The 25174-nt window shown below is 42.3% G+C and overlaps 2 protein-coding genes across 7 annotated transcripts in view; one reads left to right on the top strand and one right to left on the bottom strand.

Moving 5' to 3' along the window:
- The window catches only part of LOC124286970 (leucine-rich repeat-containing protein 74B-like), a 72042-nt gene extending 59582 nt beyond the window's left edge, over positions 1–12460 (top strand). For 4 of the 6 annotated variants that reach the window (XM_046723425.1, XM_046723427.1, XM_046723430.1 and 1 more), the window contains 4 exons: positions 1074–1316; positions 3443–3454; positions 5871–5956; positions 9430–12460. In XM_046723425.1, coding sequence (XP_046579381.1) covers positions 1074–1316; positions 3443–3454; positions 5871–5956; positions 9430–9508 — 420 coding nt within the window. In that variant the 3' untranslated portion in view covers positions 9509–12460. Of the gene's footprint in view, positions 1–1073; positions 1317–3321; positions 3334–3442; positions 3455–5870; positions 5957–9429 lie in introns of all 6 variants that reach the window. The other 2 variants (XM_046723426.1, XM_046723428.1) reach the window with 2 other exon arrangements.
- Positions 12461–13221: 761 nt separating this feature from the next.
- LOC124286976 lies at positions 13222–22162 on the bottom strand. The gene is made up of 3 exons (XM_046723434.1): positions 21002–22162; positions 17109–17319; positions 13222–14861 (listed from the first exon to the last, which is right to left on the bottom strand). Exons 1-3 carry the CDS (start codon positions 21910–21912, stop codon positions 13635–13637), a joined length of 2349 nt encoding a protein of 782 aa, XP_046579390.1. The 5' UTR covers positions 21913–22162; the 3' UTR covers positions 13222–13634.
- Between the last annotated feature and the right edge of the window lie 3012 nt (positions 22163–25174).

The raw sequence follows: 25174 nt of genomic DNA, 5'->3' as shown, positions 1-25174 counted from the left end.
ATGTTATATATACTTTATCATAATAAGTACATGGTAATAACCTTTTATATGGCAGCTGATAAGTTAGCAGCAGGAATTCATCAGTTCAGTGCCTTTATGAAGTTCCCATAGGGTTATTACAATCATCACAGTTCAAATCACTAATTATTAAAAATCCAAAGTATTAGATATTCCCACCTCCGTTCCAGTAGGATGCTACAAGCAAAAGAGCATGAGTCAGGATAAGGAAAAATATGTAATTTTGGAGTAAAATTGATATTTTATACTTATCCTGACTCATGAGGTCAGCCCTCCCATCCTCCCCAAATAACACTTTGGATTTCCCTGTAAATTCAAATGTTGGGCTCAGTATATGAGGAGAGAGTGAGGCACATGGGTAGAGGTGGCGCCCTCGTTCCCGAGCTTGTGGAAAGGAGGTAACTCGTGGTGAATACTAATTAGTGATTTTAAATTGAAGGGAGCTTCAATTAGGGAGATACAAGTGTTCCACTATGTTCGCAAGAAGAAGAAGACAAGCAAAAAGAGCATGAGTCAGGATAAGTATAAAATATCAATTTTACTCCAAAAATTACATATTTATTATAATAGTCTTATATGAGTGAGTGAGTTTAGTTTTATGCTGCACTCTTCAGTATTCCAGCTATATGGCAGCGGTCTGTAAATAATCAAGTCTAGACCAGACAATCCAGTGATCAACAGCAAGAGTGTCGATCTACGCAACTGGGAAACGATGACATGTGTCAACCAAGTCAGCGAGCCTGACCAACCGATCCCGTTAGTCGCCTTTTATGACAAGCATGGGTTACTGAAGATTAATTCTAACCTGGATCTTCACTGATTTAGTCATATATGATTATATGAATAAAATATGCAAGTTGTTCAAATAGCAAAGTGAAAGGTTCAAATGGTCAACATTTGCTATGATATATGACACATAGGTGATATGTGGTCATACTACCATATTTATCTCAGTTCATTTACCTGCATGGGTAACCTTCGCTATGATACTGTTGGAGTATTTCCAAAACTTTACTTAATGACTCACTGACTCTCTCCAACCTCCCATCTTCCAGGATATTTTAGTGAACGAGGACTTCACAGAAATTTTCAAGCAGGTTCAGGAGCAGATCCCGGGCATCAAGATGTGGCATGGAGGCATGGAACCGCCTCTGAAACCTAAAGCCAGGATCCCACCCATGATGAAGCTAGCCTCCTACATCGAAAAGCATGACCTGAGGCTGGTCGACTTCTTCAACAAGTTCGACAAGGACAAGAGCATGAGTGTCACTCATGAAGAGTTTATACAGGGGCTGGAGGTGAGGTCTCAGCTCTGGAACACACGGTGGACAGAAGGGTTGCTTGGGTGTAGGGAAGATAGGAGGGAAAGGGTGGACAGTTGTAGGGGTAGATGGGAGGGGAAGGTGGACAGGTGTAGGGGTAGATAGGAGGGGAAGGGTGGACAGGTGTAGGGGAAGATAGGAGGGCAAGGGTGGACAGGTGTAGGGGTAGATAGGAGGGGAAGGGTGGACAGGTGTAGGGGTAGATAGGAGGGGAAGGGGTGGACAGGTGTAGGGGGAAGATAGGAGGGGAAGGGTGGACAGGTGTAGGGGGTGGGTAGGAGGGAAGGGTGGACAGGTATAGGGGGGTAAATAGGAGGGGAAGCTGGACAGGTATTGGGGTAGATAGGAGGGAAAGCTGGACAAGTGTAGGGGTGGGAAGGAGGGAAGGGTGGACAGGTGTAGGGGTAGATAGGAGGGAAGCTGGACGGGTGTAGAGGTAGACAGGAGGGGAAGGGGTAGATGGGAGGGAAGCTGGACAGGTGTAGGGGAAGGAGGAGATAGGAGGGAAGCTGGACAGGTGTAGGGGGTAGATAGGAGGGAAGTGTGGACAGGTGTAGAGGAAGATAGGAGGGAAGGGTGGACAGGTGTAGGGGGTAGATAGGAGGGGAAGCTGGACAGGTGTAGGGGGAAGATAGGAGGGAAGGGTGGACAGGGAGAAGGAAGGACAGGTGGACAGGTGTAGAGGAAGATAGGAGGGAAGGGTGGACAGGTGTAGGGAGATAAGATAGGAGGGGAAGGGGGTAGATAGGAGGGAAGCTGGACAGGTGTATGGGTAGGTAGGAGGGGAAGGGGGTAGATAGGGAGGGAAGCTGGACAGGGTGAAGAAAGGAGGGAAGCTGGACAGGTGTGTAGGGGTAGATAGGAGGGGAAGCTGGACAGGTAGGAGGGGAGGGGTGGAGGGGTAGAGTAGGAGGGAAGGTGGGGTAGGTAGGGGGAAGCTGGACAGGGTGGTGTAGAGGTAGATAGGAGGGAAGGGGACAGATAGGAGGGAAGCTGGACAGGTGTAGGGGAAGATAGGAGGGCAAGGGTGGACAGGTGTAGGGGAAGAGGAGGAGGAAGCTGGACAGGTGCAGGGGAAGATAGGAGGAAGCTGGACAGGTGTAGGGGGAAGATAGGAGGGAAGCTGGACAGGTGTAGGGGAAGATAGGAGGGAAGGGGGTAGATAGGAGGGGAAGTGTGGACAGGTGTAGGGGGAAGATAGGAGAGGAAGGGTGGACAGGTGTAGGGGGAAGATAGGAGGAGAAGCTGGACAGGTGTAAAGGGGAAGATAGGAGGGAAGCTGGACAGGTGTAGGGGAAGATAGGAGGGGAAGCTGGACAGGTGTAGGGGAAGATAGGAGGGGAAGGGGTAGATAGGAGGGGAAGCTGGACAGGTGTAGGGGAAGATAGGAGGGAAGCTGGACAGGTGTAGGGGTAGGTAGGAGGGGAAGGGTAGTGGACTTGGGAGGAGGGGTGGGTTGCAGGTAATGTAGGGGTAGGGATGGTGATCTGGATTTTAGGGGTTTAGTTCTAATTCTACGGACAGGATTTGCCTCAGGGACCCATGACATGAAGTGATTCAAGTTTCATGATTATTAGAAGTCTATGTTAAAGTTTGGACTTGACACTTGTTTTAGTGCTAACATTGCTTTCTGGAATGAAAACTCTAATGTATGTTTTGCAAAATACCATTGTACAATGTACTTAATACAAAGTTTGATCAGATAATCATAACAAAGAAAATATAAGGTACAAATCATTAGGTGTTGAACTGAAAAATTTGTCTGCTGCCTGAGATGTGAATCTGCATGCTGCATGTATCAGCCACAGATGGTCAGATATTGTCTGTATCCACCTCACTGTGTATGACGGGTGTCTGTGTTGTCTCCACAACAATAGTAACATTACATACACTATCTATATACAGAAGCTGTAGCATCTTATCTGATATAGTTTGAACCATGACATGTTTTCAACCAACTTTATTCACATTCGACAAGCAGCTCGTAAAATGGGTAAATACTGTGTTACCTATCCCAACTTCACTTTGATGAACTTCCTTCAAATCTGATTATTTACATCCTTGTTGTCTATATTCTGTTGTTTATTTGTTTATTTCACTAGAAATTCCAGAAGGTAACCCTGGTTTGCCCGTGTGGAGACTTTGCTTTTGTGTACCACTGAACTCTTAATATTGTCTATGTCCAGCCTGTGTTATAACCACACTATGTTGCAGCGGGGCACAGCCCTGTAGTGTTGAGAGTTGTATCCTCCTCTTGTGGGTAGCCTAGTGGTTAAGCATTTGCTTGTCATGCTGAAGACCTGGGTTCGATTCCCCCACATGGGTACAATGTGTGAAGGCCATTTCTGGTGTCTTGCACCATGATATTGCTGGAATATTACTAAAAGCGGCATAAAACCATACTCGCTCACTCGTCTTGTGTACCCACAGGGTCTCTGGCAGCAGGTCCATCTCACCTGGGTCACTGTACCAGCTGATTAAATGAGGATTGGATGGTTACAATGGCTGACTTGGGTTAGGATATCCTGACTATATACGGGCAGACATAGGTGGAATATTGCTGACTGGCCTTCAACACCATGCACCCACACCCTGAATATCCTCTTCATGTCCCTGACTATTTGCTGGGATTGTATAAACCCAAACAAATAGTTGTATCATTGTTGTCGACTAACTTCCATGACTGTAGTAACAAACTAGTCAATATTTCCTGATGGAACTTGTCATTTGTAATTTTGATGATATTGAAAAGCAATGTGCAACTTAAATGCCTGATGCCTATTATGAAGGATAAACTGATATATATGTATATAAATCATATTTTATAAAGAATGTTCAGGTTTTTCATATGTTTATATCTGTTGTGTTTGTCTTTGTGGCGTCCCACCTGCTTTCAGTGTTATATCCTTACTGTAGTCACCCTAATAAGCACTCTCAAATCTCTCACAAAGTCCAACCGTGAACTTTGACAGCAGAAGACCATAAAATCTGTTTGCTTTATGACCTTTGGGCTGATGTAGTCTTACAGTCATTCACTGTTTCAACAATCAGATCTTATCAAATATTTAAGGGAACGAAAATCATATTATTCATATCATTAATTCATTCATGATTTTGACTGAACACAATTGAAGTAATGTGTTTAAACCTCTAATACTATCTGTCTACTCTCTGGGTGTTGTCATGGACTTACACGTGCATGTGAAGCCAGACCAATTCATTTCTATTTTGAAAAAACAAAATTAATATCCGTATTTCTCCTATTTTCAACACAGCAATTGGCTTTTGGTGCTGAATGTTACCTATAAATTTGGGTTAAAATTAATTGGAATTGTGTAAAACCAAAATGGAAAGTGTGAGTTGTTGCTGTCCATCTTGACATTGTGAAGGACCTCTAGTCATCCCAGTGTTGCTTGGTTTTTAGTGTGAACACAGTGCCACCTGTTGGTGCCACCTCTGTTTCTCTGCTGCATTGCTGCCCATACAATTAATTCTCTTGGTGGAGGCTTGCATATCTTGGTGGAGGCTTGTGTGTACTGATGAATTGGTGTTAGCGATATCAACTGACCAATCAGATCTCGGATAACATTTGAAAATTGTTGCATGAAGTAACTTCTTCCACTGAGAAAGGTTGTGCATCTAGAGTGTTATGATTATCATATTGTGTTTTAACTTAAGGAAAATATCATCATGAAGCAGTGTCTTATTTTTCTCTTTATTATCACTGAAATATTTCTAATGGGTATTAGAAATATCAAAGTGATAAATGGTTCACAATATAGAAGAAGTTGGAGACTGACATAGAAATCTAACCATGTTGGAGTATATTAATTATTTACGGGTCAGATAAGTCTATAGCAATGAGTTTTTGTGTAAATGTTGTTATCAAAACAAATGTGTGAATCACTTCAACTTTAACTATAAGCTTCCTTAGCCCTGCATAAATAAATTTGACAATTATTGAGAACATCTGATCCTTTCAGTTAGACTCTGCAAATAAATCCATGTGTGTCCATGCACAGCTGGTTATAGATTACATGTTCAACAACAGGCATTTGGGATCGAGGAGCCTTGGCTGACTACATGGGTACATGTATGAAACTGTTTCATGGTGTCCCCAGGCGGGATGGAATAATGATACAAGCAGCATTATAATAATACTCGCTCACTGCACAGCTTCACAGCCAAACTTCATGTTTTATCTGGATGTATTGCCCAGTTGGCTTATTTTGTTGAAGTAATAGCATGACACAATCAAAAATAGGAATTTTGGCTGCAAGAAATATTCATCACATCTTCATGTCCCGATGTCAGCAAGCACCCTGATCAACAAATGTATATTCTGCAAGCATGTCATAGATGTCGTAACATTCTAACATTCTGATATAAGTGTTCAGTTTTCCTAACAACTGTTTTGCTTCATTGTTTATAATTAAGGCTGTATTTAGATAATATAATCTTATCTTGAAATAAGTTGGCTTTGAAACCCTCATGAGTTCAATATTAATTGTTGAATATACTATTTTCCAGGAAACTGGTATTAATTTGACGGAGGAAGAAATAGCATCACTGATTGAGGAACTGGACAAGGATGGAGATGGAGAAATCAACTACAGGTATGGGGGAGAATGTTGTGAGGAACATGTTTTCCACACTGTGTGGGGGGGGAGGGACAGGAAGGCACATGGCTGGTGGGGAGGGGGTACACAGAAATATTGGGGAGGGGATCAGCAAAGAGAAATATGGTTTTTTTTATTCTATCAGTACCCAATGACTTCTTCGCAGGGACTGTCCTGAAACAATTGAGATACAATTGTGGATGTCACCAAGAATACTGACATAATGTTGGCAGGGGGTCATGTTGCTTATGTATACAAATCATTTAACTGACATGTGCACAGAAGAAGCGTCATTCTTACACACCCGTGGGTGAGAAACCCATGTGAGAAAACTGGTATCACACATATGTGCGAGATCGATTTCTAATCCCGTGATTGGCCATGGTGATGACCTAGGGTCAGGTTATGACGGACTACTTTCCTGATTAAAATTCATTGATAAGTTACTCATGCTTCAATCGAACAGAAACCTGTTACTCATGCAAAAGATACCCCTTTACACCTACCTGTTATTTTCGCGATTGCAACATAAACAGGTATTTATACAATGAGTCACAAGTAGAATAAATATAACACAAATCTATTTATTTTCTAATTCCTTTTATTAAAATTTCTAGTCATGAATTCAAAATGGCTCGAACAATCAGTGATACCTATGTAAACAATTATGTGAAAATCACCGTTAGAGATAAAGCCCGGGATTCCCTTCGAATATTCAAAATGTACAACATTGGAGAGATGCGACAAGTGTCATGTGTCGTCTTGCAAAAATACCTGACACGATAACGTCAGTGCCTGTCCATTGTGAGATCGATTTGCCTCATTGTTTCTTTGATGCATTGATGAAGATTACATTTTTCATTGATAAACATGATGAAGACCCACTTCCAGCTCCGAGATACTATGTGATTCCAATGTTATCAAATTCACTCATGACAATCAGAATCAAAACACACTCGTTGAAACAATGTACAACATGGAACGTTTTGCAAGGCTTCATGAGTGCAAATGGCTGCACACGTCCTTTCTATTCAATCGAACATGTACAGGAACGGTTGATCTACACATAAGTCATTGCTCCAGATATTCCTCCGACGCATGATAATGCAAAGTTTGTGTCTTGATAACATACAGGATGTAATCAACTCACATTTCATACTGAAAACTCCATAAATTCCATTACATTCCAAGTGGCAGTTTCTGGCTCGGGAAAACGAGGAGGATGTGGCAAAGAACAGTAGTCCCCCATTGACAGTGAACGTAACCTCAGCAATGTCACATTCAAGCACACTGGGTGCACCTAATTACACACACTCAATAGTTTTGGCTCCGGTCGATGGGAGAACATTGAACGTAAACTGGTACACAAATACAGATCCCCAATGTTCAGAGATATCCAAAACAATCTTCTGATGACGACAACCACCAAGCGATAACGATGACGTCACACGCTCAAATATTTTACACTTGCATGAATTAAAATCATGCACATTTGCATGGTAACATCATCGTTTTAGAGGGTTTAATTAATTTTCTGTGATCTTATATAGTTTTCATTATCACTATTGCCTTGATGATGCTAAGATATGGCAGAAGGTTTTTGTGGAGGGTCACCATGGGGATGAGTAGTGATTAGGAAGCCAAGTGATGTCACTCATTCATAAAACGTTGTGTTGTGTATTACGATGGGAAAATATGAAATTTGAATCTATTCGACCATAAAATGGTGCGATTTTATGGTGTGTAAGAAACAGGTTACTGTACTCGTGTCTGTCAGATACCATTTATCTTACGAGTTGTTTCAAAACGTATTTAACAAGCGAAAGCGAGTTGTAACTTAAATGGTATCTGACAGACAATCGTTTAGTAATCTCTATTCTATACATATGAATCATACAGTCAATAATCAGTATTTGTGCTATAAAAACAAAGGCCAATCAAGGTGAAAGGTAAAAATTTGTCAATACACCTTTCATCAATAAATTCTTTAAATGAAATTTTGAATCATTATAACCACTTCACTTTTGAGAGTAGGTGGATTAATGTGTTTAGTCATAATCAAAGTCTATGCACCCGAAAAGTACAATGTTTGATTCTATTGTTGGTTGAACTCAAACTACAATTGCTGATTAAAGTGGTCTGAGAAACAGTCTCACTCCTGTTGGGGTAAGGTGGGAATTGAAAAAGATTTTACTGCTGCTTCAATGGGAAAACTCGTCCTTGTTTACAGTGTACAACAAATGCTCTCTGAAAACAGTTATGTCTTCACTTACACAAGATCTTTCATGTTGAGCTAGTTGGTGTAGTCTCTGTCATATGTTTATTATTGTACAATCTCATAACAAACACACCTGTTATTCTGATGGGGCGGTGGGGTAGCCTAGTGGTTAAAGCGTTGGCTCGTCACGCCGAAGACCTGGGTTCGATTCCCCACATGGGCACAATGTGTTAAGCCCATTTCTGGTGTCCCCCGCCGCAATATTGCTGGAATATTGCTAAAAGCGGCGTAAAACTAAACTCAGTCAGTCAGTCAGTCAGTTATTCTGACATAATTGTCAAAATCTGGCATACCTTCCAATCAGAGTCATGTCAGGTGAACCCTGGGTAACTTTGACTAACCAATCAAAGTAGATGTTGCATCGGATCTTGAACCAATCAATTATCAGCTTTGTACATTTTGATATTCAATGTAATTTTTAAACAACCTCTGTTAAGATGATTTGATCTGGTAAGTGATAGTGCTTGGTACTAAGTGCTCCCATTTGGGGGTAAATACCTTTACACTCAGGAACAAGCAAGGTTCATACAGTACCCACAACATGCACCAGTCACTGTGACTGTCCATTCAGACACACACAAGGTGTACTGTACACCATGAGACATGTAACTTGCATTATGCCTGAAGTTTTCACTACATTGGTTACTTGTAACTTGCATTACTCTATGCCTCAAGTTTTCACTACATTGGATGCTCGTAACTTGCATTACTTTAAGCCTGAAGTTTTCACTACATTGGTTACTTGTAACTTGCATTACTTTAAGCCTGAAGTTTTCACTACATTGGTTACTTGTAACTTGCATTACTTTAAGCCTGAAGTTTTCACTACATTGGTTACTTGTAACTTGCATTACTTTAAGCCTGAAGATTTCTCACCGGCTCTTTCCATTATGCAAGGTGTGAAGCCAATTTCTGGTGTCCCCCGCCGTGATATTGCTGGAATATTGCTAAAAGCGGCGTAAAACCATACTCACTCACTTTCCATTACGATTACTTAATCGTCACTAGTAAACAAGATACAAATATATACTGATGACATGTGAGTGTGTGAAGATTAACAGGTGAATCCCATCAGACATCAGTAACGGGACGTGTGCACTGAGGATCAACCTACTTTACTCTGACAGGAAGACGACCAGCCAGACAGGCAGTTTGTTGATCAATGATAGTTTGTACCTTTCCTGTGTTTCAGTGAGATGGTGATAGGACACACAGACTTCAAGGAGACCCAACGACTGAGTGTGACATCCATGAGACCTTTGACCTCATAGGTCATCACGAGACAGCAACTTTGATATTTCCCAGGCATTTCATCCAAAACAATTCATTCACCAACCTGCCTGGATTATATATTTACTCCAATGACTTGTCACTGAAATCATCTCACACTTTTTGTTTGAAATGCATTAATTCTCCATTTTGTCAAAGCCTAAACTTTGCTGGTATCAATTACTGATTAAAATTATTAACAATGGATTTTGTTTCCATTTTGTAGTTACATCATTTTTTCTAATCTGTCCAAATTCTTTGAAAACATTTTAAGAGTTGTTCTTTTTTTATTTTTTTACTGAAACTTACACAGTATCAGTCCGGCATCAGTGCTTGTGTATATTTATCTAGAACCATGTTTCGTTTTTGTTCATGTGAAATATATGTAACAATGGAGAGAAGTTACTCCATCTTTACAAGATGCTTTCAAACAACCACTTTCTTTTGTTCATATTCTTACCCAAGCAGTCCCAATAAACTAACTAAAATAATTATTTGGCAATTTTGTATCATATTTCAACCGTCAATCCTGTGGTTTTGAGGGAACAATGTCTGGTCACTCAACTGTCACCTGCAGACATTATCCTTTAAGCTATTGCTTCTGTGCCGCTGCAGGCTTCATCGTTCCGTCCACTTTCTCCATACTGTGCATCCACATCTGCTATCACTCACACAGGATTTGTAGCTCGGGAGGCAACATTGTTTTAAGGTTCATCAGCAATATGTCATACCTGTAGTATGTATTACTCAAGTTCCGCTGTATCCAGTGTAAAAGTAAAGTTAAAACCTTACTTCGCAATGTTTGCCTTTGAAATCAACAAGTGTGCTGCATCCCTTCAGTAAGGAAATAATTCATTAGAGTTATCTCCCTTTAGTAAATCTAACTATTCAAAAACACATGGAGGTTTCATGTAATATAGAGCCTAGTCTGTATGTAGTTTTTTGTTGTTGCAATATGTCTGTTGATGTTGCAATTGTACCCACAATGCAATAGTGTTCCTCTTGTTTTACTATCAATATGTCTGTCTTGCAGGTTGTGTCTTGAGAGATATGTGAGAAGTTATTATCTGTGATACATATTTTGTTGATATGCATGCAAGTGATGTCCATCGATGCTTTTATTTTTATATGTTCAAATAATAATTATTGTAGCATAAGGGTTGGAGAAAAACTAACATGATATTTTGTAATATTCTCCATCTAGCTGCTTGACGGAACAAGCACCATTTTATTACTGTATCTACTTTTTATAACCAGCATCTTGTATAACTATTCACAATATTTATTTCCACAAACATATCGCTTTATGCTGCTTTTGATGAAAATATTTCAACCATCACTTATATGTTTCCAGCGTCACAGAATGTTATGTTTCTAATGGTTGTATGTGTCTACCTGCCATGAAGAACAACTTCACAGTGATGATCTACATTATACTGTTGAGCAAGAGGTATCTATAATGATACAAGGTCTCATGAAAACAAAAATGTAATGAATGCTTGCTGGTGGTTAAGCTGAATATAATCTAAATCATTATTACAGTCCTGTTTTGGCCCTGAATTGATGCCCCATATTGAGTCCTCCTCATTGGTATTGAAGGTGTGCAGTTGTTGTCAGGTTATCATATGTGAGAAGAATAGCAAATCGTACTCCAGGTCAAACACAGCTGGAAGACACTGGACCTCAATATATGATACATCAGCTGGAAGTGGTGGGCTTCAGAAATTCTACTCCATACATGTACATATTAATGGTTAAGATGCCCCAGGACAAGGAAAGGCTTGCGTCTGTTTACACACCCTAGAGTGTTCACTCCTATATTAGTCGCTTCTGAGCAACCATGTGTATTACATCGTGACAAATACCCTGTCTCCTGTCCTGGTTCCTCATGTCGTGCCAACAAAGTATGTGAAAACAGAGACCCTGTAATAATGGTCTCAGGTTGGAACTACTGAAGGACTGCTGTGTTGAGCAGGCAGGGCTCTGTTGGGTGTGGTCGGGTTCAGCTTGTGAAAGTATCTCCCAATAATGGGAAGAACTCCAGAACAAGGGGAGACAACTCTGATTCTGACCGCAATCAGAGAATCTCCAGCTTGGAATCTGGATGTATCTCTGGCTAATTCTTCTGTTGCTGTTTATGATATTAACATTTTTGCAAATGTCACAGGGTTATCATGGCCTAACTAGGATGCTAATGGTATTTACTGTGCATCATAATTTTAAATTTGATCCTGTTTTGACCAGGGCACGTTGACCATGCCAAGAAACTATCACGAAATTGTTATACTGAATGTGGACCTGCAGAAAGGACACGACAACAAGATATAAATCATATTTAGGTTCAGATAGGTAATACGTGGAGATCTTGTCAAGTCTTTCCCAAGTATTACATAGAGTAAGGTAAGGTTTCATTGTAAAGTCAGGCTAAGAGTCTTGTTATGTATTTTGGCAGCCAATATCCAAAACATAAAAAATGACTAAATGCCAGAGTTGATGCGATATACCAAGAGAAATGTGCTGCCCCAGCAACTGACGGTGTTTATTATGGACATTCCTGGTAAGATTTTTAGTCACATCGGCAATCAATATTTTTCTGCCACAAACATTCCTGTTGATTATGAGGCTGTGTGTATATTTCCTTGTATAAGTGTGACAGAAGCTACAGCTGTAAGAATAGCAGACAGTAAGGAGAGACACTGGTCTTGGCCTCAATTATAGTGATGGTAACTGGTGGCTATCTTGGTACAGCCTAACCAATCACTGTAGAGAATGTTATACATGGCAATATACCATTTTCATGGTACCTGTTTACATAGTATATTGTCTCATACTATTTTTCTACCAGTTATTCACAAAACTATGGATGTTCAAGTTCTGACTAGTTTAAGTGAAATATCTATGATCTGGTTAATAGAAAGATGTATCAAGATTCTTAATAAAACATCTTAAAAACATGAATATCTGTTGTTGTTTCCCCATGGTTGACCTGTCTGGTTGTATGTGTCTGCTCATCCCACACAACACCTGCTTCCAGGACTTTCTGCAAATTTGCTAAAGCCCCAAATGAAGCAAGTCTAGATTTCCCCAGGACTTAGTTAAGCACCCCCTGACATATCTCACGATAGAATGAGCCCAATCTTAACCCTTTGGATCATATCTGGAACATGTTTGGTTGTCGTGTGCAACAAAGGGATCCTCCTGTACAGAACCTGGGCCAATTGGAAGCTGCTGTACATGAGGAATGGCATAGACTGCCCCTTATCAGGATCAGGAGTCTGACAGGGGGTATGAGGAGGAGAGTGCTGTCTGTCATACAGTCACATGGAGTTTACACTCGGTATTGACCTTGACTCGTGTAAAACATATAAAATGACATTTTGAATGTTCACATTCACAAAAAAATTCAACATTAAACATTCCAAGGCCATACTTGTACAGACATGTTTTTAAAAAAAAAAAATGAGCAATTGTCATCATAAATTCAACATGGATTCCAATCATTTGGTCGTTATTTATGGGTCAAGGATCATACGGGTCAGAAAAACTCAGGTTTTTCCATCATGGTCACCATGTACCTGTTGAAAACCTATCATTGCAAAAGTACAGGTGGTGTTTAAATAAGTTCTTTGTGTATATTTGAAAATCAATGTCTGAACACAGCTGTTGAGAAACACACCCACCAGTTGCTACCCATGGCTGACACATCAAGTACAAGTATTTCAATCTGTTTTATTCAAGCAAATGTTCCATACAGAGCTCTACTAACACCATCAATGAATGTAAATCTTAAAGCAATGATTTCAATAAGTATCAATGTTTTTATGTGATCGACAATGCAGATTTGCTTTCAGTTAGAGATCTACATCGTCTACCAGGCTCCCAACATATACCCACATCCACCCACCTTTCGCCACACATTCCGTATAGGCCCGCCCAGACCAAAGTAGCAAACTAGCCACACACATACCAACAACAAGATGACCCACATTCCTTATAGGTGGGGTCGTCTGTAGTTTAGTCCTGCTCTGGTGTCCCCTGCTGGGATACTGCTAAAATATTGCTTAAAGCGGGGTTACACTCAAACACTCATTCCTTACTCGCTCACTCACTCACTCATACGTAAATCGTTTATGAATCATGTGACTGTGAGTTACCATGGCAACCAACAAGCGCTGAGTGGTTTATAGTCTGCCCGTCTGCCCTTAACCTCTGTCTAATGGCTCTGTCTGTGTCACTAATAAGCACAAATGACGTGAGATGACTGTCGTCAAACTTCGGGTACGACCTCTCATACTCCTCCTCATCCACCCCCACCGTCTTCAACAAGTCCCTGGCCTCCCGGGTCATGTGTTCAAGTCGTATCTTCCGGAAGTGGATGGACTGCATCCGGTACAGCGCATGAACTAACTCCCCAAGACCCAGCCCCACCAGTCGCTTGAGAAACGCCAGAGCTCCCCATACTGGGTGTGTGGTGCGAGGGTGTTCGATCCTCAGCTCCCTCGGGACGGGTGGGAAGAGTCTTTTCTGACATATACTCGCAGCAGAAGCTATCATACCTGGGAGTAAAAGAAGCTTCTTGATCTTGTGAGCACAGAGGACTAACAACTGTTCATCTGTCAGCTGAAACATATTCACTGACGTCCTAAACGATCGGAAACAGCTAGGCGTTAGTCCAGATTTAGGGCTCTTTTGGTCTAACCCTTGATTGTGAAGGTCTGCGTCCTCCTCGATAGGAATCTGTATACTCCAGGGTTCGTTGCCCTGGGGCATGTTAGTGACTGACGCATTGATATGTATGACAGCACTGTCTGTACCCTCCTCCAGGTTGTCACCGTCACCGCTGCCCTCGTCGTCAACGGTAATAACGGCCACCTCCTTGTGAACCTTGTGCTGCTCCCTAACTGCTCCAAGTACCTTACCTCTGTCTCCATCATCGTGTCGCGGTCGCTTGCATCGGACAATATCAACAGCATGTTGCTCGTTTTCTGTTGAGGAATGTACCATCCACGGCGATCTGGAATCGCCACTTGACATGTACACAGAGCCACCGGAAGATGTTTCTTGCGCTTTGGAGTAAGTTGATGTCTGAAAATCCATATTCGACTTTTTTCCTGACTGACCCCTTCCTGGTGTGATCGACAGTCCCTCCTCCGTCCATCGCCCCACTCTCCCCACCTGGGGCATGAAGATCGTCTCTTGCACGTGCTTGTGGCCTACTTGAGGCGGGCCGTCGATGAAGGAAGTGTCGTGGCTGACGTCGTTCCTATCCTGCATGTCCTCCCACGTGTTGTCCTCGCCCAGGCTTTCCTCGTTGGGTAGGAACGACATCTTCTGGTTGATCAGATACATCAGGATCTGAAAGGAAACATACCCATAAGTCCCTGCTGTTTTGTATTGCCAAACTGAATAGGTTCCCAGTACATCAAGCTTGTCGCACAAGCCGGGATCGAGATCCGAGGTTTTGGGATTGACTGGTTGGTGTCGCCACACCGAGGATGTGGATTGTTGATGATGATATCAGTTACTCGTTCGCCTGCTCTCTGCAGGGTACATTATATTTGTTGGACGTAGCTGCAGTACTGCTTATCAAGGCTCTGAACAACATTCACAGGCTGTCATGTAGAACTTGGTCCTACATGTATTTTGGAGCAGAACAATTCAAAAATAAACCCTATGTCTGTGATAAGATCGTACAACTCACCGGAGATAGCCAACCTTATGAAACTCGACTAATGAGAGTTTAAGAGATCTATTCGAATAAAATTCACCAACACAACAAAAAGGATTCTTTGAGTTCAGTTGACGAAACATATCGGAGGTAACAAAATTTGGTAACAACCATTATGGAAGCAATTATAGATGGTGGACTAAGGAACCGTTCATAATTTATGGCTGGTGTGCGTGTGTGCGTGTGTGCGTGTGTGTGTGTTTGTTTGGCGTCGGGGGATGATGATGATGATTTTTAAGGAAAAGCATGCACAATGTGAATGACCCCTCCCCTAAATTAATGAACAAAGTAAGGCCCACCCACCCACACCCCGTATGTCATGTACAAAATCATTGAACCCCCTCCCTTCCCATAATTATTAAGCATACAAATTTGATGACCCCCTAGTACACGTGAACATAATTTGTGCCCCCTAACAAAATGAACTCCCCCTCACACACACACACACACACACACACACACACACACTAAATTCATTAAAAAAACCCCACTCCCCCAGCCATAGATTAAGAACGGTCCCAAACAGTCATATCCAAAGGGTGGGACGGGGTTGTTATGAGAAACATGTCACGTGGTGGTCTGTGTCACCGTAACACGCTGAGGCTAATTTTGCACTGCACTGCCAATCACAGACTTATTATATACAAACCATCAAAACTATAGCTATAACAGTGCTTCATCGCATAACAACATTCGCTGCACCCAATCAGAATTACCGAAATCGGACATCAATCCGGCAAACTTCAGGCGATTATCTGAAACGTAATTAGGCAAGTCGCAGTTTCAGACTGTCGGACTCTTAATTGGTAAGCTGAGAGTTCCACCTTTCCCAGAACGTCTGTTGGCCTATAAACACGTGATAAGGAAACTAGTTGAGACAGCACAGTTACACCTTTTAATAGCTTCGGAAAAATAACACGAGAGTGAGTTTAGTTTTACGCCGCTGTTTAGCAATATTCCAGCAATATCACGGCGGGGGACACCAGAAATGGGCTTCACACATTGTACCCATTTGGGGAGTAACACGAGATATTATCTTACCTTCATATAAAATTCTTTAATTTCATATTTTTTCCAGTTGTCACCCTCCTGGGAGGAGTTTAATATAAACTTGTTAAAGCGTCATTGACCAATGAAATTAAAGTATTTTATATGAAGGTAAGATAAAGGAATGGCAGAAAACAATATCACGGTATGCACAGTGTCTTCAAACTAACAATGGATGGGAAAGCCACATTAACTCGGTGCGCCTAGTGGCTGCAAGAGTATGATCCCCAGGGAGTTTAGATTGATAATACGATATGCCGTTTGAGACTGACATCCAATGATCGAGGGAAAAACAAAGCGCCTTTGAGCAGCTGAGCTGGCGCTATACAAATATATAAAAATATATAATATAATAATATGGTGCACGAAGCTGCATGTATGTACCTTTGTTTATCATTTTTGTTCAAAAGGAGAAGGTGCTACGGTTACACGGGGACATTGTGTTACTGTGCGGAGTTGCGGCCTCTAGTTCTTAAGGCTTGCGGGTTCGATTAAATACGCTCTGATTATAGGCTTCTATATCTCAGTCCCACGTATACCACCACAAAGCATATATTCGTGCTTATAACAACGCTGTAAACGTCGTCACCCTTGGGGAATAAATACTTCAATAAAAACACAAACCCACTCCCCAGTGCGGGACAGCTGATTGATTGATTGACTGAGTGGGTGAGTTTAGTTTTACGCCGTTTTTGGCAATATTCCAACAAGGGAGGGAAACCAGAAATGGGCTTCACACATTCTGCCCATTCGGGGAATCGAACCCGGGTCTGGGCTACCCCACCGTCCCGACAGCTAATGGTGTATGCTGGACACAATATTCTCACCTGCCTCGCGGAGTCAACGGTGTCTGATGTTATGACCGTGGATGGCAGTACCTGGGCGCCATACCCACGTGCAGATAGGTCCAGTCCGTTCTTGAGTGCCGTGAGCACGGCACAGATTCGGGCCAGTTGACCAGCAGCTTTAGCTAGCACCCCTCGTCTTCTCTCGTCGTAGAGGAAGCCACTCTGCCACAACTCCAGCTCTGCTCTACATCTTCAACATTAATATTTCCGTTCTTATTGCACATTGACATTGTTGGACATGGACACAATAGATGTCGATTATAGACTTATGGTTTCTGACAAGTTCGGAGCCTTACATGGACATTGTACAACTGTGAAATTCTGTATTTGTGACATTACTTCATGCCATAGAGATATAGCCATAAAAACCGAGACTGTAGACTACTATAGTCTCTGAAATGAACATATTTTACATATAAAACTGTTTAAAATACAAAAATATAAAATATAATGCAGAAGCCCAGATAAGCTGCGTATCCGGGTAAAATACGCATAGAAAATTTCCAATTACGCATTGAAAAATAATTGTTGCGTACTAATTACGCAATTAAAATGTTAGATACGCAAAAAGTTTAAAACAAATGCATACGGAATATATTTTTAAAAATCGCTTGCGTAATGAAAAAGACATCGATTGCTATCAAGTTGTATTGTTAGTATAGGACAAGTGTTGTACTGTCAGCCTAGGATGAGTGATTTTTTATGAAATCATTTCCATTATGTTTAAGTTGTTAAGGCAGAACATACCTGCTTAGTAAACTTACTCAATGACGCAATACTTAGGTGAGTAAAATGACTGAAATACGCACATATTTGAAAGCAGTGGGTAACGGAAAATGAAATACCCACTCAACATTCATAATACCCACTCCAAAAAAATACAGTGGGTAAAGTACCCACATGAGCTAAATCTTATCTGGAGCTCTGAATAATGAAAAGGAGCCCTGAGACTTTCTTCATTTTCAGCCTGAAACAGTGGAAATCTAGACTTTCCACATAATCTAGACTTGGATGGGCTTTCTTGGATATGTTTGTTTCCGGGTCCGTGTGACAGACCACCGAGACTGTTGTGTTACTCGTTATGTTATGAAAATAAGCACCGATTTGTGACCTTTGGTGAGTGAGTGAGTATAGTGTTTAGCAATATTACAGCAATATCACGGTGGGGACACCAGAAATGGGGTTCACACATTGCACCCATGAAGAGAACCAAACCCGGGTCTTTGAAGAGGGGACGCTTTGACCACTTGGCTACCCAATCGCCCCAGTGACCTTTGGAAAATGTACAAGCGTGAGGAAGGTGCAGTGACGATGTACTTTGAGAAACACCAGAAACCATCCATGAGCATATGTGTACAACAGTGTGGAAGGATGGCCCTTCCTACCCTAGTCGTCCCAACAACAGAAACCATCCATGAGCATATGTGTACAACAGTGTGGGAGGATGGCCCTTCCTACCCTAGTCGTCCCAACACCAGAAACCATCCATGAGCATATGTGTACAACAGTGTGGAAGGATGGCCCTTCCTACTCTAGTCGTCCCAACAACAGAAACCATCCATGAGCATATGTGTACAACAGTGTGGGAGGATGGCCCTTCCTACCCTAGTCGTCCCAACACCAGAAACCATCCATGAGCATATGTGTACAACAGTGTGGGAGGATGGCCCTTCCTACCCTAGTCGTCCCAACAACAGAAACCATCCATGAGCATATGTACAACAACAGTGTGGAAGGATGGCCCTTCCTACCCTAGTCGTCCCAACAACAGAAACCATCCATGAGCATATGTGTACAACAGTGTGGAAGGATGGTCTAGTCGTCCCAACACAGAAACCATCCATGAGCATATGTGTACAACAGTGAGGGAGGATGGCCCTTCCTACCCTAGTCGTCCCAACACACAGAAACCATCCATGAGCATATGTCCCAACACAACAGTGTGGGAGGATGGCCCTTCCTACCCTAGTCGTCCCAACAACAGAAACCATCCATGAGCATATGTGTACAACAGTGTGGGAGGATGGCCCTTCCTACCCTAGTCGTCCCAACAACAGAAACCATCCATGAGCATATGTGTACAACAGTGTGGAGAGGATGGCCCTTCCTACCCTAGTCGTCCCAACAACAGAAACCATCCATGAGCATATGTGTACAACAGTGTGGAAGGATGGCCCTTCCTACCCTAGTCGTCCCAACAACAGAAACCATCCATGAGCATATGTGTACAACAGTGTGGGAGGATGGCCCTTCCTACCCTAGTCGTCCCAACACCAGAAACCATCCATGAGCATATGTGTACAACAGTGTGGAAGGATGGCCCTTCCTACCCTAGTCGTCCCAACAACAGAAACCATCCATGAGCATATGTGTACAACAGTGTGGGAGGATGGCCCTTCCTACCCTAGTCGTCCCAACAACAGAAACCATCCATGAGCATATGTGTACAACAGTGTGGAAGGATGGCCCTTCCTACCCTAGTCGTCCCAACAACAGAAACCATCCATGAGCATATGTGTACAACAGTGTGGGAGGATGGCCCTTCCTACCCTAGTCGTCCTAACAACAGAAACCATCCATGAGCATATGTGTACAACAGTGTGGAAGGATGGCCCTTCCTACCCTAGTCGTCCCAACAACAGAAACCATCCATGAGCATATGTGTACAACAGTGTGGGAGGATGGCCCTTCCTACCCTAGTCGTCCCAACACCAGAAACCATCCATGAGCATATGTGTACAACAGTGTGGGAGGATGGCCCTTCCTACCCTAGTCGTCCCAACAACAGATGACTGGATGTCTGTCAACACTGACAGATAGTGTGTCAAAGACGCTGCCGGCGTGCACGCCTTATACACACATCAGTGCATGTTAGAGAGTGTAAGTTTATTCATATATGCTCAAGACAACATCCGAAATGTATAGAAACATTTTTCAAACAGGAATCTAAATGGGACAATCCTTTGACATCACTGAATTGTTACACTATAAGACCATTAAAGGCAACCTAAGGGGAACACTGTCTTCCCTAAAAACTGTCTACAGATGAACGTGAAACTGTTTAAAGGGCCGCTTGAACACATTCCCGTAGGAGCAAACTGTATGATTTGACAAATATGTCCTTTTAAGACGTCATTCGTCGATTGCACCGATCAAAAGAACCTATTTCATCCAGTAAATTAAAGAAAAATAAATTCTTAAAGATGAACATGACATGAAAATGTCTAGGTACACTACCTGTAAACTATTATACAAACGTCTGGGTAACCAGAGTCTGCCACGTTGTGAGCGGCCAATATCCTTCAATCACCCACTGTAAGCCCCGCTGACAGGAACGCGTCCCTGTCTTGAAATTTCATTGTAACTATTTTATTAAAATCTAATGTGGGATGACAAATTCTAAAACTGTTGTTTGTATTCAAATAGCAACAACGTAATTTACACCTTATACGAACATACTCAGATGAATAAATCGCTAAAAACTAGCGCCAAACGGTGAAGGACCTCGAAAGTTCGTATCGACAACCTTGTCTACAGTGAAGAGAATGACCTCTAGTAAACTGCGATAATATCTACGTGGAAGAGGAGGATGTTGAATAATACCTTATTTTAAGGGATTTTGTCATATATTTCTATATGAGGCTCAGAACGTATCAATGACTCTATCCGAAATCTTACTTGTAGTTAACGAGTAGTCGCCCCACATGCAGATAAACATGTAGGGCAGACTTTCAAGTACAAGGAACATATATCTTGTGACCGATCTCAAGTAGAACCCGACGACAAAATAATTTCCCCAGCATTGTTGAATTTGTAAAGATAACCGCCCTAATATATCACATGGTCATCATCTGATATTGTCTCAGACTAACCTTTGAAACGTGGCCCGGCCATCCTCGGTGAAGACGTAAGACACCGTCTGCACCTGGTGGTAGTTCCTGATGCTGGACAGAATGCGCTGAATTGGAGGCAGGGCTTCCACAGAGGATGACGTCATCTGCTCTGAATGACATCCATGGTCCCTCGGGCAGACGACAAGAACTCGATCAGACAAGCCATCAGCATCAAACATCTCCATTAGAGCCGCTGCATCTATAGCTTCTATCATGGCCAGAAAGCTACAGTAGACACTTGACGGCGCATCTTCAAGGTGTGCTCCAGAAGACAGGCTGACAGATGAATCGTACATCGACAACAGAAGCTGAGGGTCAAGGAATTTAGATTCCAGATATCGCTGTCTTAGAAAGGTTCCAAAGTTATCGAACATCCCTACCAAAGTGTGGGCCCCTGGAGTCATCTTTATACTTTCCTCTGCCTGTGGAAGATTATGTTCGTCTATCACAAACCTCGGGTAATGTCTGTCACTTATCTCGGAGTTCTGGGTCCTGTATAAAGCTTGAATTTCTTTTTCCAAACCACAAATTGCAGACTTTATCCTTTTCAGTGCTGGTGTTTTCTTATCACCTCTTCTCCCCGCCACAAGAATCCAGAGAATCGGCTTTTCCGACCAATCAGTGTCGATATTAACATCCGTCTCAGAACCCATGCAAGCCGAAACTGCTACTAGCAGGGGAAACAGGATTGTCTCCCTTGTACAGCCGATCGCATCTGCATGAGATTTTATTAGCCTTGCAATAGCAGTATCAAAAGTTTCATCAAAGTTGCTTAAACCGGTTTGTTGGGCCAGACGAATCCTCTTCAAATATGTCCGCACCGCCTCCGGTGGGTATGTCCGAGGAAGCATGTTGGTGATTTCTGACTGCCGCGTTAGCTGACCAAGCATTGATTCGTTAGTCGCAGTCGCGCAATGTGGCTGCTAAATTTAGCACGTCTGGTTAGCGGCTGTCATGATGGCGAACACACAGGGACGTGTATAGAACCGGGTGAACCCATGTGATGGGCTGTTGCTGAAATATGGGTCTCTCGGATACAACGTTTACTCAACTTACTATCTTCTAGCCACAACAACTAGCCACCACGAGTATAAGTGACCTACTTCTCTGATCCTGCTAGGCTAGCCCATTCGCTTTAATTAGCAGGTAAGCTAGCTAGCACAATGGACGATTCCATATTGAAAGGAAGTTAAACGTGAATGGGGTTGACCTGGGAAGTTCTTCGCCACTATCTCAGAAAGAAATACATCCACTCTGAAAATATATTACGTACAAGGTGGAAAATAGAGCATTCTAAGTGGTAACCAACGAGCATTGAGCATCATGAGTGTGTGTGTCTGGCTGATAGAGCTGAGAATGGAAGGGGAGGGCGGGAATGATTGTTTTATATGCTCTGGAGTACGAACGGTAGTCTATGTTTTCCTCCACTAATAAAAACTAAGGCTTTATTAACACCATTTAATATAACTAACATTAATGCTTGACGCGGCTGAGGATATATAGTATGTTCCGTTTTACTGGCGCTATAGGGGTCTACGGACCGTAAGAAAATCTATCGATGTGCGCTTCAGGATTTACACAGCTCACTTCTACGTCTCCGATTAGCTACTTCGAAAAACTCGTGAAGATCCTGGTTAGAATTGTTCATAACCAACACGTGATTCTCGAAAGAGGCGACAAACGGGAGGTTAGGCTCGCTGACTTATATTAGTTGATGCGTGTCATCGCATTCAAACTGGGAGATCGGTGATCATATCAGTCGCTAGATTGACTGGTCAACATTCGCTTGTTTACAGACCGCCGTCATATAACTGGAATATAGTGCTGCCGCGTTTAAACAACAAACAAAAGCTTCATTAAAAATACATTTACCAAACTCTAGATTGGCGCTTATTCTCTGGATAATATAACTTTGATAGGAACAAATAACCCCCTTTAAACTAATAAGGTTCCCAGTCTAAGTGCACTTAGGCTCAGAATTATTCGTTACACTGCTATACTGAGAATAATACTGAGCCTAAGTGCACTTAGACTGAAAAGGTCCCCCAGTGAGATTAGGAATTCTAGACTTACTTCATTTAAGACTTCTGCACTGCAGGGCTGTGTGGAGGGCGAAATAATGTGGTTCAGAGACTGTGAGACAGAATAACCAAACTCTTACTGAATCAGTTAACTCCATATACTACACTTTATTTCATCAAAAGTGAACCCGTGAAGATCCTGGTTAGAACTGATCTTCAGTAACCCATGCTTGTCGTTAGAGGGGAATAGCGGGATAGGGTAGCATGCGCGGATCCAGGGGGGTGGGGAGTGCGCAAAGAGTGTTCCAAATGTACTACATGTTTTATGCACAGGGTTCCGAGGATTGGGGTGCACACACACACACACACCACACACACACACACCCAAACGAAAATCCTGACTTGGTTGACACATGTCATCGGTTTCCAATTACGTAGACCGATGCTCATGTTGTTGATAACGGGATTGTCTGTTCCAGACTCGATTATTTACAGACCGCCGTCTTATAGCTGGAATGTTGCTGAGTGCGGCGTTAAACAGCAAACCAACCAACCAATCATCAAAAGTGAACGTTAAGTAAGGATTCGAAATCGAAAAGAAAAACTCAGTATTGACACAAGGGCCACCTGCCAGGGACGAGGTGGCCAGTCAGCCTGTAAGTAGCAGTAGGGGTCCAACAGTGTGTTGGCTACAGCAACATCATCCACGGCGTGGGCGGGAGCAGACAGCAGCAAGATCGTGCAGTATCAGTACTGGGTTCTCTGTTAACAGCTGTTGCCAGGTGTACCCGGGTTAGGGGCTGTCCAAGCGTAGCGATGGTCACAATTATTAAATATTTTTAAATGTGGGATATTGTATCATTCTTTAAACACAAACCCGATATCCATCAACTGTAACACATGCACCACATTGTAGTCGCTGTAAACGACCGCATCTTTTTCACGTGATAATGTGTAATAGTTATATCATTTGAAACATAATAGTACGACTATGTAACAACACTGTAATATATGTTCCACAGAACACAATGGGAAGACAACAAATTGTGACAGTCACAACATACTATGACAACGTATGCAGTTATACATATTTGTATGCACATAGTGGTTTTTTGCGTGGTATATTTATGATTAAGGTGATTTGCATATATCCCAGACGGTCTTTATCACTAATACCGCCCATCATATATGGCGTAACTTATATTTGATCAGTTCGCGCTCGAGAAGAACAAGGTTAGAATTAAATGCAGCGTGTCTGTGGCAAAAGGCGACTAATGTTACCGGGTGGTCAGGCTTGCTGACGTGGTTCCCATCTGTGTAGATCATGTATATGATGCTCATGATGTCACTCACTGGACATTATGTAACTGGTATATTGCGAGGTGCGGCGTTAAACAACATGCATAAGTTAGCACTATTGCTCCTTAATACTAACATAAAGGTCTGACAGTGGGTAGACCGAAGGTCATGCAGTCGGGACTCGATTGTTTACAGAGCGCCGTCATATCGCTGGAATCTGGAATACAGCTGAGTGCGGCGTTGAACAAACGAAAAGAAGCTGATCTCGGATGGCTTTCAAAAATCTAAACAACTTTCACTGCTGATATTGTGATTCTAAACCCCTGGTGATGAGGCATCCCGTGTCTGCGCGTGCTTCCAGTTGTGAAATAGGCAATGAGCAACATAGCAAGTCTTGCCAAGTGGTACAGCTTGAGGACTTGCCAATTCAACAATTCGTAACGTTCCATTTTTAACCTGTGAGCTGCATGTTAATAACGACTAAGCTCTGTCCTTGAAAGCTTTGTAATCTGTGACTAGCGATGAGAAATCGCAGCAAGAAGATACTACTCAGTCAGGCTTGCAGATGTCGGAGTTCACGAATAATGCTATTTTCCAAACGCCTTTGTGTACGGACACAGACCTCAAATGAGTGTAAGATTTGTTGATTTGTAACATGTTATCATATGTTATCACTATTCAGTTTCTTTATCATTTATTAGTTTAGAATTATTTTGTTTACATGGTAATGTATGATCGGGGCCTCCTGCGAAAGTTCCAGGTCGAATACTTCTCAGGATACGTACTTTCGTGTGTAGACTAACAGCTTGTCTCTGAAATGAACATATTTTAC

Source organism: Haliotis rubra, unplaced genomic scaffold (assembly GCF_003918875.1).
Source record: "Haliotis rubra isolate DU_JTF1 unplaced genomic scaffold, ASM391887v1 Scf397, whole genome shotgun sequence".
NCBI lineage: Eukaryota > Metazoa > Mollusca > Gastropoda > Lepetellida > Haliotidae > Haliotis > Haliotis rubra.
The sequence above is the reverse complement of the archived record's forward strand: the minus strand, read 5'-3'. Positions and strand labels throughout refer to the sequence as shown.

Excerpts from the sequence above, each read along its gene's own strand:
- LOC124286976 (XM_046723434.1), bottom strand. The coding sequence starts at position 21,912 with ATGCTTGGTCAGCTAACGCGGCAGTCAGAAATCACCAACATGCTTCCT. Across the intron at positions 17,320-21,001 it reads GGCCGGGCCACGTTTCAAAG|ATGTAGAGCAGAGCTGGAGT; the intron begins GTTAGTCTGAGA and ends TTAATGTTGAAG. Across the intron at positions 14,862-17,108 it reads CCGTTGACTCCGCGAGGCAG|ATCCTGATGTATCTGATCAA; the intron begins GTGAGAATATTG and ends GTTTCCTTTCAG.